Genomic DNA, 16,515 nt, shown 5'->3' on the forward strand with positions numbered 1-16,515 from the left:
TCATGTTTATCTCTTTTTAAAGAACGTTAAGATCATGTTTATCTCTTTTTAAAGAACGTTAAGATCATGTTTATCTCTTTTAAAGAACGTTAAGATCATGTTTATCTCTTTTAAAGAACGTTAAGATCATGTTTATCTCTTTTAAAGAACGTTAAGATCATGTTTATCTCTTTTAAAGAACGTTAAGATCATGTTTATCTCTTTTTAAAGAACGTTAAGATCATGTTTATCTCTTTTAAAGAACGTTAAGATCATGTTTATCTCTTTTTAAAGAACGTTAAGATCATGTTTATCTCTTTTTAAAGAACGTTAAGATCATGTTTATCTCTTTTTAAAGAACGTTAAGATCATGTTTATCTCTTTTTAAAGAACGTTAAGATCATGTTTATCTCTTTTTAAAGAACGTTAAGATCATGTTTATCTCTTTTAAAGAACGTTAAGATCATGTTTATCTCTTTTTAAAGAACGTTAAGATCATGTTTATCTCTTTTAAAAAAAATGTTAAGATCATGTTTATCTCTTTTTAAAGAACGTTAAGATCATGATGTCTCTCTGGTCGACTCGAGAGATTGAGAGAATGAGAAAAGGAGGGATAGGAGAGACAGAGACGTGTGATGAGGAAAGCTGCGAGGGAGGGGGGTGCTGCGAGGGAGGGGGGTGCTGCGAGGGAGGGGGGTGCTGGGGGGGGCTAGTGACAGACACAGCTTGGAGAGGCTGATGTCATGGCAGTCCAGAACACAGACCTGCCCTTGTCTGCGTTTTAAAGACTCCCTCAGCTCAGAGGCAGAAATAGAGAGAGACACAGAGAGAGAGACAGAAGTCTCACCTCTGCTGAAATACACAGTGTGGAAAGTAATACAGTTGTCTGGAGTACTGGCATGTGCAGAATGTGTGTGTGTGTGTGTGTGTGTGTGTGTGTGTGTGTGTGTGTGTGTGTGTGTGTGTGTGTGTGTGTGTGTGTGTGTGTGTGTGTGTGTGTGTGTGTGTGTGTGTGTGTGTGTGTGTGTGTGCTGTAAGTGTTTGAAGCGATGTAGCTTCACTGTTGACATGTTGTTATTGTTTTTTGTACAAAACAAGCTCAACCTCAAGTCAATATACCAGGGTGTTATGAAGGGCTTGTGTTGTCTAGCACCTTAATAACCCCCAGTCACCTCCACCGCTAGCAAACACACACACTCTGACAACACCCCTCTAAATGTACACACTCACACTCTGACAACACCCCTCTTAAATGTACACACACACACACTCTGCCAACACCCCTCTAAATGTACACACTCACACACACTCACACTGCCAACACCCCTCTTAAATGTACACACACACACACTCTGCCAACACCCCTCTAAATGTACACACACACACACTCTGCCAACACCCCCCTAAATGTACACACACACACTGCCAACACCCCTCTTAAATGTACACACACACACACTCTGCCAACACCCCTCTAAATGTACACACTCACACTGCCAACACCCCTCTAAATGTACACACACACACTGCCAACACCCCTCTAAATGTACACACTCACACTGCCAACACCCCTCTAAATGTACACACACACTCTGCCAACACCCCTCTTAAATGTACACACACACACACACACTGCCAACACCCCTCTAAATGTACACACACACACACTCTGCCAACACCCCTCTAAATGTACACACTCACACTGCCAACACCCCTCTAAATGTACACACACTCACTGCCAACACCCCTCTTAAATGTACACACTCACACTGCCAACACCCCTCTTAAATGTACACTCACACACACTCTGCCAACACCCCTCCTACATTTACACACACTCACACTCTGCCAACACCCCTCCTACATTTACACACACTCACTCACACTGCCAACACCCCTCCTACATTTACACACACTCACACTCTGCCAACACCCCTCCTACATTTACACACACTCACTCACACTCTGCCAACACCCCTCCTACATTTACACACACTCACACTCTGCCAACACCCCTCCTACATTTACACACACTCACACTCCGAATTGTCAGACGCCTTTTCCGCGACACCTGTCTGGAGGAGTTATTGTTGATTTTGGCTCTATTTATACTGGGATCATTCTCTATCTCTCTCACACACACGCATGCACGCACGCGCTGGCTAGAGCCGCCTGACACCTCTGGGTGCGTTGTTCTGTCCAGACTGGCAGGCCAGTGAGGATGCCCTCCGCTGGACAAAGGAAAGGGCCCCTCTCAGAATAGAACGTAGACTTGACCTAACATGATATTTTCTCTTCTCTCCAGGGGTCGGATCCCATTCCAGCCAAGAAGTCTAAACATGAAGACTTCCCATCGCTATCCCTGTCCGAGAAGCAACCCGATTGGCTCCGATCCCTCTCGGCTTCGGCCAATAAGGGGCTCAACTGCTTCCAGCCTAGACAGAGGCCCTCGGCTTTCAGGCCCTGGTCCCCTAACCTCTCAGCTGGGGACAAAGACATGCCCAGCCGTCCTCTGGCTCTCCTGAGAGACAGGTGAGCACAATATTCTCACAACAACAACAAACTACCCTGAAAACAAATAGAACACCAAGTCCAAGCTGTTATCACAGGTCAACATAGAACACCAAGTCCAAGCTGTTAACACAGGTCAACATAGAACACCAAGTCCAAGCTGTTAACACAGGTCAACATAGAACACCAAGTCCAAGCTGTTAACACAGGTCAACATAGAACACCAAGTCCAAGCTGTTAACACAGGTCAACATAGAACACCAAGTCCAAGCTGTTAACACAGATCAACATAGAACACCAAGTCCAAGCTGTTAACACAGGTCAACATAGAACACCAAGTCCAAGCTGTTATCACAGGTCAACATAGAACACCAAGTCCAAGCTGTTAACACAGGTCAACATAGAACACCAAGTCCAAGCTGTTAACACAGGTCAACATAGAACACCAAGTCCAAGCTGTTAACACAGGTCAACATAGAACACCAAGTCCAAGCTGTTAACACAGGTCAACATAGAACACCAAGTCCAAGCTGTTAACACAGGTCAACATAGAACACCAAGTCCAAGCTGTTAACACAGGTCAACATAGAACACCAAGTCCAAGCTGTTAACACAGGTCAACATAGAACACCAAGTCCAAGCTGTTAACACAGGTCAACATAGAACACCAAGTCCAAGCTGTTATCACAGGTCAACATAGAACACCAAGTCCAAGCTGTTAACACAGGTCAACATAGAACACCAAGTCCAAGCTGTTAACACAGGTCAACATAGAACACCAAGTCCAAGCTGTTAACACAAGTGAACATAGAACACCAAGTCCAAGCTGTTAACACAGGTCAACATAGAACACCAAGTCCAAGCTGTTAACACAGGTCAACATAGAACACCAAGTCCAAGCTGTTAACACAGGTCAACATAGAACACCAAGTCCAAGCTGTTAACACAGGTCAACATAGAACACCAAGTCCAAGCTGTTATCACAGGTCAACATAGAACACCAAGTCCAAGCTGTTAACACAGGTCAACATAGAACACCAAGTCCAAGCTGTTAACACAGGTCAACATAGAACACCAAGTCCAAGCTGTTAACACAGGTCAACATAGAACACCAAGTCCAAGCTGTTATCACAGGTCAACATAGAACACCAAGTCCAAGCTGTTAACACAGGTCAACATAGAACACCAAGTCCAAGCTGTTAACACAGGTCAACATAGAACACCAAGTCCAAGCTGTTATCACAGGTCAACATAGAACACCAAGTCCAAGCTGTTAACACAGGTCAACATAGAACACCAAGTCCAAGCTGTTAACACAGGTCAACATAGAACACCAAGTCCAAGCTGTTAACACAGGTCAACATAGAACACCAAGTCCAAGCTGTTAACACAGGTCAACATAGAACACCAAGTCCAAGCTGTTAACACAGGTCAACATAGAACACCAAGTCCAAGCTGTTATCACAGGTCAACATAGAACACCAAGTCCAAGCTGTTAACACAGGTCAACATAGAACACCAAGTCCAAGCTGTTAACACAGGTCAACATAGAACACCAAGTCCAAGCTGTTATCACAGGTCAACATAGAACACCAAGTCCAAGCTGTTAACACAGGTCAACATAGAACACCAAGTCCAAGCTGTTAACACAGGTCAACATAGAACACCAAGTCCAAGCTGTTAACACAGGTCAACATAGAACACCAAGTCCAAGCTGTTAACACAGGTCAACATAGAACAACAGGTCAACATGTTGTGCTCATGTTATTGATGGATGTGCTCCCTCCCAGCATGCCTCACTATCAAGAGGGACCACCTGCTTGTCTGGGTGGGCTGAGGTTAGAGGGGCAGGTCTGATGGTACTGCTCCTTCCCACATGGCACCACTCACACACACTCAACCGTGTGTGAATCACCACACACACATAACAACATTACACACATCACATTCACACAGGAGCACACACATTTGATCTGATCCATGTTTCACTCAGTAGGAGTGAATATCCAACGGAATATTACAAGTGGCTCTGGAGCTCCTGATAGAGCAAAGCCCGTTTTGGATTCAGAAATAAAGTATCACATATGCTCCTTCTTAGTTCATTGTTGAACATTCTACATTCTTTCCCCGTAGTCCAATCAAAGACACCTAAAGATCAACCCCCTCTCACATCCTTTCTCTCTCTCTCTCTCTCTCTCTCTCTCTCTCTCTCTCTCTCCTCTCTCTCTCTCTCTCTCTCTCTCTCTCTCTCTCACCCTCTCAGCCTTTACAACTTCAAGACCATGGAGAACGCTGTGTCCCCAAATGTGGCCCTCACACCCCCACCCCTGACAAAGACAGGGCCCCTGTCCCCGTCCGTGCCTAGCACCTCCCACCCCAGTGCCAGCAAGGCCCCAGGAAAGGGCGCCAGCCCCATATCCAGGACCCGGAAGAGGAGGGCCACAGGGGAGCTCCCGCACCCAGGCCACGAGCCCCCCTGCTCCCCATCGGCTGCAGCCAGCAAGCTCCCACCCCAGGAGGACAAGGACTCGGAAGTGGAGATCGAGGTGGAGAGCCGAGAGGAATGTGAGTAACTCAGAAACATTTTATGTTTGAAGTGAAAACCTCTTACTCTGACACAAAACGTAACCTTACACTCTCTCTCCTCTCTTTCCCCAGTCACTTCGTCCCTGTCCTCCCTCTCCTCCCCATCCTTCACCTCCTCCAGCTCTGCCAAGGACATAAGCTCGCCCGGCGCCCAGGTCCCAGTGTGTACGGTGACGTCGGCGATGTTGAGCCCCGAGGACGGCCCTCTCGCTGGGGTAGCGGCAGCAGCAATGGCGGTGGTGTTGGCCCCTGAGGGCCCCGGGCCGGGGGGTCTGGAGTCAGAGTTGGAGATCCTGAGGCAGGCGCTGGACAGCGGGCTGGACTCCAAGGAGTCTAAGGAGAAGTTCCTGCATGAGATCGTCAAGATGCGGGTGAAGCAGGAGGAGAAGCTGGGCTCAGCCCTGCAGGCCAAACGCAGCCTTCAACAGGTACAGAGACCCATCAATCAACTATCCTATACCCCAATTCACAAATATATAATCAAATATCCATGTATAGGTATAAAATATACATATATGCATTACAAAGAAAGGCTGAAAAACTATCCCTGTGTGCTGGGGCACCTTGGCTAAGATCCGAGGACCCAGAGATAATGCCTAGGCTTTAGCCCTGTTTTTACTAATGCCAGTGTGTCTTCAGTTCCTCAAACTCTTAAGTGCTAGACAGAGGGGAAAGTGTTAAGAAATGGGAATGTACTGTACACGCATTAAGCAACTAACACAGAAGTGCTCTAACTCAGAGGCCTGGCAGCTTACACCATGACTTGGCAAAAAAAACGACAAACGGATGTTGCTGCAAAAGCAGACGGGGCAGACTTCCATTTTATTTGGTCTTGGAAAGATACCAATAATTGTTTTTTGAAACGAGCGACAACTGTGTGTGTGCGATGGTACACAATGTGCATCCTCCCAAGACGAAACATTCTTGAGTGACTGCGTTCCACTTGGCTTACATTAAGTCATTGTCTGGAGATAGAGATGAGTAACACTAACAAAACAAACGTCCTAGTTTAAAATAGCAGCCAGTTGAGAGTAAGCAAGCACTTTTGTTCAAAAGTTGTACTTAATTTACCAGACAAGACATTTAGTAAATTGAGCAAGAAGTAGACCGGAGGATTGTAGTTGGGTTCTTTTCATCATACTTTAACGAGGGAGCTAACAAAGCTTGATGACAGATACGCTTGTCCTGGCAGTTAGGTTCCCATGACAAGTGAGTTTCCACACGCACGCACACACACACACACACACACACACACACACACACACACACACACACACACACACACACACACACACACACACACACACACACACAAGAAATCTGTTAGTCTCTCAGTTTCAAAGAGGAAGGAAACCTCACTTCTGTTCGCCCTCTCATCTCCTTAACTCTTGACCTCTAGTAAACACTGGGCTGTGGTATATTAGAACAAGTTGTTTCTTGTAAAGCTCTGTTCTGTTTCTTGATCTTCATATGAATTTATTATTGACTGAAACCACTGCCGCCCTTGACTTGACTTGTACTACTTATAACATGTCTTATAAAACAGTTGTATGCGCTGTGCAGAACAATGTCTTCCACAATCGTAACCTTACATTATGCTTACATTGTGTTTGGGTTGAGCTTTCATAACCTTTTGTTTAACGATAGCTCTTTATCTGTTTTCCAGGAGTTCGCTATGACTTTCAGAAGGTTCAAAGTTCAACAGGGTTTCCCCAGGCTCAATGTCAACAGCTAGCTTGTTGTTTGATGTTAGCGTCCTTGAATAAGTTTAATGCCAACTCTTCCTCTGTAGGCTTATGCTAATTAGGTTACGCTAAACTGTACTCAGGAATGCTAATGCGTTAACGCCAACTCAGTAATGCTACCTGTATTTAGCTCATGTGTGAACTGTTCCCTAGGAGTTGGAGTTCCTGCGACTGGCTAAGAAAGAGAAGCTCAGGGAGGCCACGGAGGCCAAGCGGAACCTGAGGAAGGAGATTGAGCGCCTTCGCGCCGAGAGCGAGAAAAAGATAAAGGAGGCAAACGAGTCGCGCGTGCATCTGAAGAGGGAGCTAGAGCATGTCCGGCAGCTCAGAGTGTGTGACAAGGGCTGCGAGGCAGGCCGCCTGCGCGCCAAGTACTCGACACAGGTGAGGACACACACAACACACACACAACACACACACAGGCTACTCAAACCCAGACAGAGCAATGTCTGTAGTCTGAGTCCGATTACATAAACACTCGGAACGGAGGTTAGCCCTCAGAGTAATTGCATCATTTTTGTCTAACACCAAGGCTAAGTCTTCTCATGGTCAATGGGGAAAGAGAAAAAATGTTTCCTCCGTCAAAAATAAATGGGTGTAACTCAAAGAGGAAACAGGAAGAGATGTCTAGTTCCTGTTAAGCATCATGGGAAATGTAGATTAGACAAAACAAAGGGGAGGTACACTGGATTCCCGTCTGTAGTTTCTCTAAAAAGAACAATTCACTTTCCAGCCCTGTCATAAAGCCCTGTCATAACAACCTGCCATAAAAGCCTTTATTTGAGTGAATGTTTAAAATGTTTATTGTTTTTATAGTGTTTGCAGGCTTTGGGGAGACAGCTAAGTTAGGTCTATGTCAGGGCTCGTCCCAATGTTCACTGTTGTGTGTCTGGGTTAGGGTTAGGGCTAGTCTTAATGTGTGTCTGGGTTAGGGTTAGGGCTAGTCTTAATGTGTGTCTGGGTTAGGGTTAGTGCTAGTCTTAATGTGTGTCTGGGTTAGGGTTAGGGCTAGTCTTAATGTGTGTCTGGGCAGGATGTGGAGAGACTTAGAGGTTTGCATGCTCAGAGGGAAGGATGTGGCCACTGGCTGTGTATGTATGTGAGTGTGTGTGTTTTAAAAGTTCAAAGCATGATATTAGGTAGTTAACAAGAAATGACAGAAAATGATGAAAGTAGACACACCAGTCATATAGCCTGGGTCCTCAGCTCAACCCTTCCCTGAAAGTAGACACATCAGTCATATAGCCTGGGTCCTCAGCTCAACCCTTCCCTGAAAGTAGACACATCAGTCATATAGCCTGGGTTCTCAGCTCAACCCTTCCCTGAAAGTAGACACATCAGTCATATAGCCTGGGTTCTCAGCTCAACCCTTCCCTGAAAGTAGACACATCATTCATATAGCCTGGGTTCTCAGCTCAACCCTTCCCTGAAAGTAGACACATCAGTCATATAGCCTGGGTCCTCAGCTCAACCCTTCCCTGAAAGTAGACACATCAGTCATATAGCCTGGGTCCTCAGCTCAACCCTTCATGGTGCTTTTTGCTTGGTTCCAGATCGAGGACCTGCAGATGAAGCTCCAGCATGCCGAGGCGGATCGCGAGCAGCTCCGGGCAGACCTACTGCAAGAGCGGGAAGCCAGGGAACACCTGGAGAGAGTGGTCAAGGAGCTGCAGCAGCAGCTGTGGCCCAAGGAGCAGGACATGCCTACCGAGGACACCCCCGTCAACAACTAACCCTTCCCATGACCAACCCCCCGCCAATCCCCCACTATCAGCACCCGAAACAAAACTACGCCTGAGACCACAGAAACAGAAAAGCAGAAATATCAACCCTCTATGTGTGCGTGTATCCATCCTCACAAAAATTGTATGAGTGCTTAGATGCATCCTTGGAGAGAGAAAGCCTGCAAGTCAAACTTGGTATTTGTACATGGACCAAGTTGTTACTAGTTGTTGGTATTTGTACATGGACCAAGTTGTTACTAGGACAAGCACTGAAACGCACCTCTCCTCCACAAACAGAAAATTGGATCGGAAGAAAAAAAAAATATAGCACAAAATATAGTTGTGCCTGTATTTTCTGAGACAGAAACTGGTGACCCTTTTGGATAAAACATTTTCTATGATAAAAAAAAAGATAATACAATAATTTTTCAACTGGCCTGTTTAGAGACAAAATGGAGGGCTGTCAAAATGGCAGAGGAGCCGGGAAGTAGGACTGGACTCCTCAGACGTGCCCCAGCAGGGCTTCTGCTCCGTTTCCCGTGAAGAAGTTGGAGAATTTCATGACCTTATAAGCTATTTAAGAGACTGCATAGCGATATGTAAAAAATGTAACGCAAACATTCTCTTTGCTTCTTTGTGCTATAAGAGCTTGGAGACAAAAAAATATGGATTTACAAAAAATATTAACAGACAGCAAGCAAGACAAACTACCAGCAGTGTCATCATGGTTAGTTGGTGTGTAGAGGAGGCCATTCTGATCCACTGAGGAAAAGTATAAAGGTTGTTCTACTATTCCATTAATACATCATAAAGTTTACTATGGAAGGGGTCAGAGGATTGCATTGGACTAGATGTTTTCTCTCTTTGACACAGGCCCTGTATCTGTGTGTTCTGGCACACCTCTTAGAGTGAGCATTTCATTTAGATATTAACAACAAGAGATGTTCACACATATACACCGAAACAGCATACATACTTGTCTTCATTATGTGTTCGTGAGCATTTGGGTTAAAACCCAAAAGTTTATCTTATAAAGATAAACTTTGTGATCATTTAGTATCTGGGTGCAATCTGAAGCCCAGATTTGTACACAAGCCTTCTGCTGGGTTTCCCCTGGGACTGTTGGTTAAAACTAGTTTACCCGGCTTTACTGCTTTTCATTTGATTAGCGAGAGGTGGCATGACTTGCTCAGATGAAGATCGAAAATACAATTTTTGAATACTATGATTTTAGGGCTGGAAGTGGCGCCTTTAGCCAGAACCACAACATTTTATTTTTTAATTAAATGATGGTATGTAAATATATATATATATATGTGTTTTTTTTTTTTTTTTTTTACAATAATGAATCGCACTTTGTCATTACAAAATACTGTTATAATGCCTTATACTCCCATTATTGTCTTCAATCTTACGTTGGAGAGGATATATCCATGACAACAACAATACAAATCCAAGTGAGCATTTTGTTATTATATGCAACTCATTTAAATGCAATGTAATCATGTGTTTAAGACAAAATATTGTAAATAAAATGAGAGAAAAGGGGTCTACATGCTTGCTGATACAGTTTGGGCTGTTGAGAAATGTAATTCCAATCTTTTTTGGCACTAATTATACAATTTTTGTTGTCAATTAACACTCATCAAAATAGAAAGACAGTGGGATGTAGGATTGCAAAAGCCAAAATGGCATAGGCGCCCAACTCTCCTAAAATGTTGGTATTTATTAATAGGACAATGATTCATCCACGTTCCAAGGTGTGAAATAGTGCTTTTAGACCATTCATGGGAAAGCAGTGATTATAACAGTCTGAAGACATATTGCTCATATATTTACCAGAAAAAAATATAAAGAGGATTAATAAAAAATATATAGATGATTAATAAAAAAATACATTTTATAATGCTCCACTACAGAGTGGGAACAATGCAAATTAGAATGTACATTGTGTTTATGCTTTTTTCCTTTGGTTGTTGATGTTGTTGTTTTAAATGTGGGATATTTTTATGGCTTGTTTCTTATGTTCCTTTTTCCAATAGAAAACTCATATTTTCATTCATATGCATGACATTTGAGAAGGTTTGCCATACATATAGTCATTATTGGGCATTGATACTGTACATGTAAGGATTTTATTGTGTTGTACAGCAAACCTGTCTTTTTTAGAGGAATCTAACCATGTTTATTACATAGTTGAAGAAAAATAACTTTACACGTACACGCAAAAAACACAACCTGAAGTTCAAACACAATGCTGGACAACCTGAAGTGCCTGAATGTGGGCAGAGGGTTTTCCAGATCAGGAACACTGACGATGAAGTAAATGTTTGTATTTGGCCTCAGTAGGAACGTGCTCAAGAGTCAACTCCACCATGGGATGTCATTACCGTCACAGTGCAGATGTCACGCCCGTCACACAGTGCAGACACTGTCGACGGAGGGGCCATTTTCATTCTCTCTTCTCTCTGCACTATCCCTCTGGATAGGCCTGACTTGACTACATTGCTCAAGCTACAAGATACAGCTTTTCCCCCAGTATTTCTAACCCAATGCAGTTTAAGGCGGTAATTACATTTACTCTTCTTTTTGAGCAGAAACAATTTAACGACTTGTAATTGTAAAAAATAAATAATCTAATAAGGCATTTTGAATGATACCTTTAATTCATTCAGAAATGTTCTTTTAGAGATATGCATGTCAAAAATAATTCTAGGTATCAACAGATACCATAGCTATGTGGTATTATGAGGTTATCTCTTGGTTGTAGAAAAAGATGACCTACCATTTTTATGTGATTTGGTCTGTCTATCCAAAGGTGGACATCTCTAACTAGTGAAGAGGGCATTATGTCCAAGCCCCATGTCTTAACCAACATTAGAAAGGCCAATGTTACTTAGAGACTGACACTGAGTCTGTGACTTGCAGACCTAAAATTGGTACATTTTATAGTTGTTTTTACACTCGAGTGAATTGATATTTGTAGTTTCCTTTTCATGGTTTTCTACAAAAAAAAGGAGAAAATGACAACATTGGCTCTTTGCTCCCAAGTAAAAGAAAAAAAGCAGATAAATGATTTATTCTTTTTTAAATCAGAACCATTTTGCTAAGTGGAGGACAAAGAAGAAGCAATAACAGTAGAACATAGACAACTAGCCCGTGTGAAGATTTAAAAAGAAGAATTTACAAGTGTAAATAATCTTTCATTTTTACAATATTGTATTATATATGTACATGGTGTTTCCTTTTTATCCAAAACACATCTTTTCTTACAGCTGTCTTGTTTTGTTTTGCTTTGTGTTTTAACCAAGAACATCTTTCAAAAACAATTATTGCATTGCATTAGAGAATATTCCCTACATAAACATGTTGTTTATCCAATTATTTAGATTTTTATTTTACTGTAAGGTCTTTATATTGAAATACTTTTTTCACCAGTTCATATATTTTTTACAATATATTCAATATCAGATAGTGCACAGCGCCTTCAGAAAGTATTCATAACCCTTGACTTATTCCACATTTTGTTGTGTTCCAGCCTGAATAAAAAATGTTTAAAATATAGTTTTTGTCTCACCCATCTACTCACAAAACCCGATAATGACAAAGTGAAAACATGTTTTAGACAATTCTGCTAATTTATTGAAAATGAAATACAGAAATATCTTAATTTACATAAGTATTCTCATCCCTGAGTCAATACTTTGTAGAAGTACCTTTGGCAGCAATTACAGCTGTGAATCTTTCTGGGTAAGTCTCTAAGAGCTTACCACACCTGGATTATGCCACATTTGCCCATCATTATTTTTTAAAATCTTCAAGCTCGGTCAAATGGGGTGTTGATCATTGCTAGACAACCATTTTCAGGTCTTGCCATAGATTTTCAAGTAGATTTAAGTCAAAACTGACTCGGTCATTCAGGAACATTCAATGTTTTCTTAGTTAGCAACTCCAGTGTAGATTTGACCTTGTGTTTTAGGTTATTGTCCTGCTGAAAGGGGAATTCATCTCCCAGTGTGTGGTGGAAAGCAGACTGAACCAGATTTTCCTTTAGGATTTTGCTTGTGCTTAGAACCATTCTGTTTCTTTTTTATCCTGAAAAGTCCTTAACGATTATAAGCATACCCATAACATGATGCAGCCACACTATGCTTGAAAATATGGAGAATTGTACTCAGTAATATGTTGTATTCAGGACAAAAAGTTAATTCACTCTGTCAATTAGGTTAGTACTGTGGAGAACTACAATATTGTTGATCCATCCTCAGATTTCTCCTATCACAGCCATTAAACTCTGTACTTTTTTAAAAGTCACCATTGGCCTCATGGTGTAATCCTAGAGTGGTTTCTTTCCTCTCCGTCATCTGAGTTATGAAGGATGCCTCTTTGTAGTGACTGGGTGTATTGATACACCATCCAAAGTGTAATTAATATGCTCAAAGGGATATTCAATGTCTGGGATATTCAATGTCTGTTTTTTTACCCATCTACCAATAGGTGCCCTTTGTGAGGCATTGAAAAACCTCCCTGGTCTTTGTGGTTGAATCTGTGTTTGAATTTCACTGCTTAAATGAGGGACCTTACACATAATTGTATGTGTGGGGTACAGAGATAGGGTAGTCATTAAAAAATCATGTTTAACACTATTATTGCACACAGAGTAAGTCCATGCAACTTATTATGTGACTTGTTAAGCAAAGTTTTACTCCTGAATTTATTTAGGCTTGCCATGACAAAGGGGTTGAATACTTATTGACTCAAGACATTTCATCTTTTCGTTTCTAATTTGTAAAAATTTCTGAAAACATAATTCCGCTTTGACATTATGGGGTATTGTGTGACAAAAAAATTCTAAATGTAATCAATTTTAAATTCAGGCTGTCACAACAAAATGTGGAAAAAGTCAAGGGGTGTGAATACTTTCTGAAGGCACTGTATGAATGTGTTATTCAATGTGTTTCTATGGGTTAATAGCAGTAAGGCCAAATTCAATGTTTCATCAAGTAATGGTAAAAATGGGACACACAAGAACTACCGCCATCTCGCAGGTTTTTTCTCCATCCTCATGTATATTTTAGCCCTACGCTGCTGCTAATACTATATCAACTTTACAATTCTAGAAATATTTTTATGTAAGAGGTAAATGTATGCTTTCTCGTTTATTAATGACGCATATATAGTATGAGAAAAACGCTTGGCTTATTTATCTATTCCTTCCTCTCCCTTGTCCCCCCGCCCCCATTCATCGGCACCCTCTCACAACACGGACTATATTGTAAAGTAAAGGACTTTATGAGATTATGTTTGAAAATAGCTATGCTTATATACCACAGTGACTGAATGTACAGTGTATAGATGCATTACCAGAAATAAAGTTGTTTGTCCAGATTAAATGACCCACATTTCTTTCTTATAACAGCTGTTATGTTTCTTGCTTGTGACCATCAGTTTGGCTGACATGAATTCAAACCCCTGCCTCGGGCGTCACAGTTTCTACACATCGCAATGACTTAGAATAATAATAATCATAATAATAATTGATATTATAATAATATATAATAATAATAATATATAATGTAATAGCTATACTGTTCACGCTCTTATGAACATGCTATGAGCATGACTCTGTTTTGTATTATTCTGCACAAGCGTTTCCCACCTTTTGCAAAGAAACGTATGGACAGTATAGGGAGCATTACTCAATTCACTCCACGATGATCAGTGGTACTTCGGCAGAGTTACAAAGCCATGTAAATGGTGGTTAGTCATTGAGTCATTGTGTCTTACTGAATAGGTCATGAATTGAACATTAAATGCATCAAATTCAAAGATAAGAGGACGACGTTTGCTCTTAAGGAATCAGACAGAGAGTTAAAACCATTCAGTTACAGTCCTGGTTGTGGCAGAATCACCGTTATAATGTATCTAGCTCAACCAATCAAGATTCTACTTTTCTAAGGAAACATTTGACCGTTTTTCTTATTCAAGTGTTCATACAACAAGTGATATAGACTGATAAGGTGAATCCAGGTGATTGCTAATGATCCCTTATTGATGTCACTTGTTAAATCCACTTCAATCTGTGTAGATGAAGGGGAGGAGACAGGTTAAATAAATATTTTTAAGCTTAAGATTTAAGTGCCTCTGAGTGGGGTATTGTAGTAGGTGCCAGGCGCACCGGTTTGTGTCAAGAACTGCAACGCTGCTGAGTTTTTCACGCTCAACAGTTTTCCGTGTATATCAACAATGGTCCACCACCCAAAGGACACGCTGTAACACCACCCAAAGGACACGCTGTAACACCACCCAAAGGACACGCTGCAACGCCACACAAAGGACACGCTGCAACGCCACCCAAAGGACACGCTGTAACGCCACCCAAAGGACACGCTGTAACGCCACCCAAAGGACACGCTGCAACACCACCCAAAGGACACGCTGCAACACCACCCAAAGGACACGCTGTAACGTTACCCAAAGGACACGCTGTAACGCCACCCAAAGGACACGCTGTAACACCACCCAAAGGACACGCTGCAACGCCACCCAAAGGACACGCTGTAACGCCACCCAAAGGACACGCTGTAACACTACCCAAAGGACACGCTGCAACGCCACCCAAAGGACACTCTGTAACACCATCCAAAGGACACGCTGTAACACCACCCAAAGGACACGCTGCAACGCCACCCAAAGGACACTCTGTAACACCATCCAAAGGACACGCTGTAACACCACCCAAAGGACACGCTGTAACGCCACCCAAAGGACACGCTGTAACGCCACCCAAAGGACACGCTGTAACACCACGCAAAGGACACGCTGTAACACCACGCAAAGGACACGCTGTAACACCACCCAAAGGACACGCTGTAACGCCACCCAAAGGACACGCTGTAACGCCACCCAAAGGACACGCTGTAACGCCACCCAAAGGACACGCTGTAACGCCACCCAAAGGACACGCTGTAACGCTACCCAAAGGACACGCTGTAACGCCACCCAAAGGACACGCTGTAACACCACCCAAAGGACACGCTGTAACGCCACCCAAAGGACACGCTGTAACGTCACCCAAAGGACACGCTGTAACGCCACCCAAAGGACACGCTGTAACGCTACCCAAAGGACACGCTGTAACGCCACCCAAAGGACACGCTGTAACGCCACCCAAAGGACACGCTGTAACGCCACCCAAAGCACACGCTGTAACACTACCCAAAGGACACGCTGTAACGCCACCCAAAGGACACGCTGTAACGCTACCCAAAGGACACGCTGTAACGCCACCCAAAGGACACGCTGTAACGCTACCCAAAGGACACGCTGTAACGCCACCCAAAGGACACGCTGTAACACTACATTTCCGCGATAAGGATGGAATAGAGCCCCTAAAGGAACAGCCCATGTTTTTGCTTAGGGCCGGCTCTGACTGAATGTGTGGTTATTGATGTGGGTACGCAAACCCGCGAGCCACTTTGGCCGCTCATGACCAGTTCCAATTTTTGTTGTGGCCCCCACTCCCATCAAAGTTGACCATCCCTGTAGTAGGACATTGTACAATTTGATGTAAACATTCATTAAATGTACACACACACCCTTGCATACCAGACGTGTGCATGTGGCTTCACTGCACGCTTTATCATACCCTTACTATACTGCTGTGTCTCTGCATGTCAGGCTTTTGTCCTAAACAGTGTTTGCAGTAGTAGGGCATTGTACTCTGGTGTGTAAGATGTGGTTTCATGTCACGGTACAGGCTTTTATTTCTAGCTTTGAGTTGAGAGTCTCTCTCTCTCTCTGGTAGTCTGTCAGGTCCATGATGACAACTCGTACACGTCACTTCGGTTTATTGTGGGTTCTTGAATAGCTCAGGAGTCCGAGTTTTGAAGCGCAGACTCCAAGGCATGTGGGACAGACGTCCTGGTGTTGTTGGTCCAGTTGTGCAGGAGTGATGCTTTGGGACAGAC

General features: G+C 43.0%; 1 protein-coding gene across 1 annotated transcript in view; it reads left to right on the plus strand.

Annotated features, from left to right (window-relative positions):
- The window catches only part of LOC106572818 (ski oncogene), a 104,454-nt gene extending 90,516 nt beyond the window's left edge, over nt 1–13,938 (plus strand). The window contains exons 2-6 of the mRNA XM_014147322.3: nt 2,285–2,511; nt 4,754–5,055; nt 5,149–5,504; nt 6,975–7,205; nt 8,375–13,938. Of these exons, the coding sequence (XP_014002797.1) occupies nt 2,285–2,511; nt 4,754–5,055; nt 5,149–5,504; nt 6,975–7,205; nt 8,375–8,554 (1,296 nt within the window). The 3' untranslated portion in view covers nt 8,555–13,938. The remainder of the gene's footprint in view (nt 1–2,284; nt 2,512–4,753; nt 5,056–5,148; nt 5,505–6,974; nt 7,206–8,374) is intronic.
- The last annotated feature ends 2,577 nt before the right edge of the window (nt 13,939–16,515 follow it).

This window comes from Salmo salar, chromosome 15, assembly GCF_965601325.2.
Source record: "Salmo salar chromosome 15, fSalSal1, whole genome shotgun sequence".
Taxonomy (NCBI): Eukaryota; Metazoa; Chordata; class Actinopteri; order Salmoniformes; family Salmonidae; genus Salmo; species Salmo salar.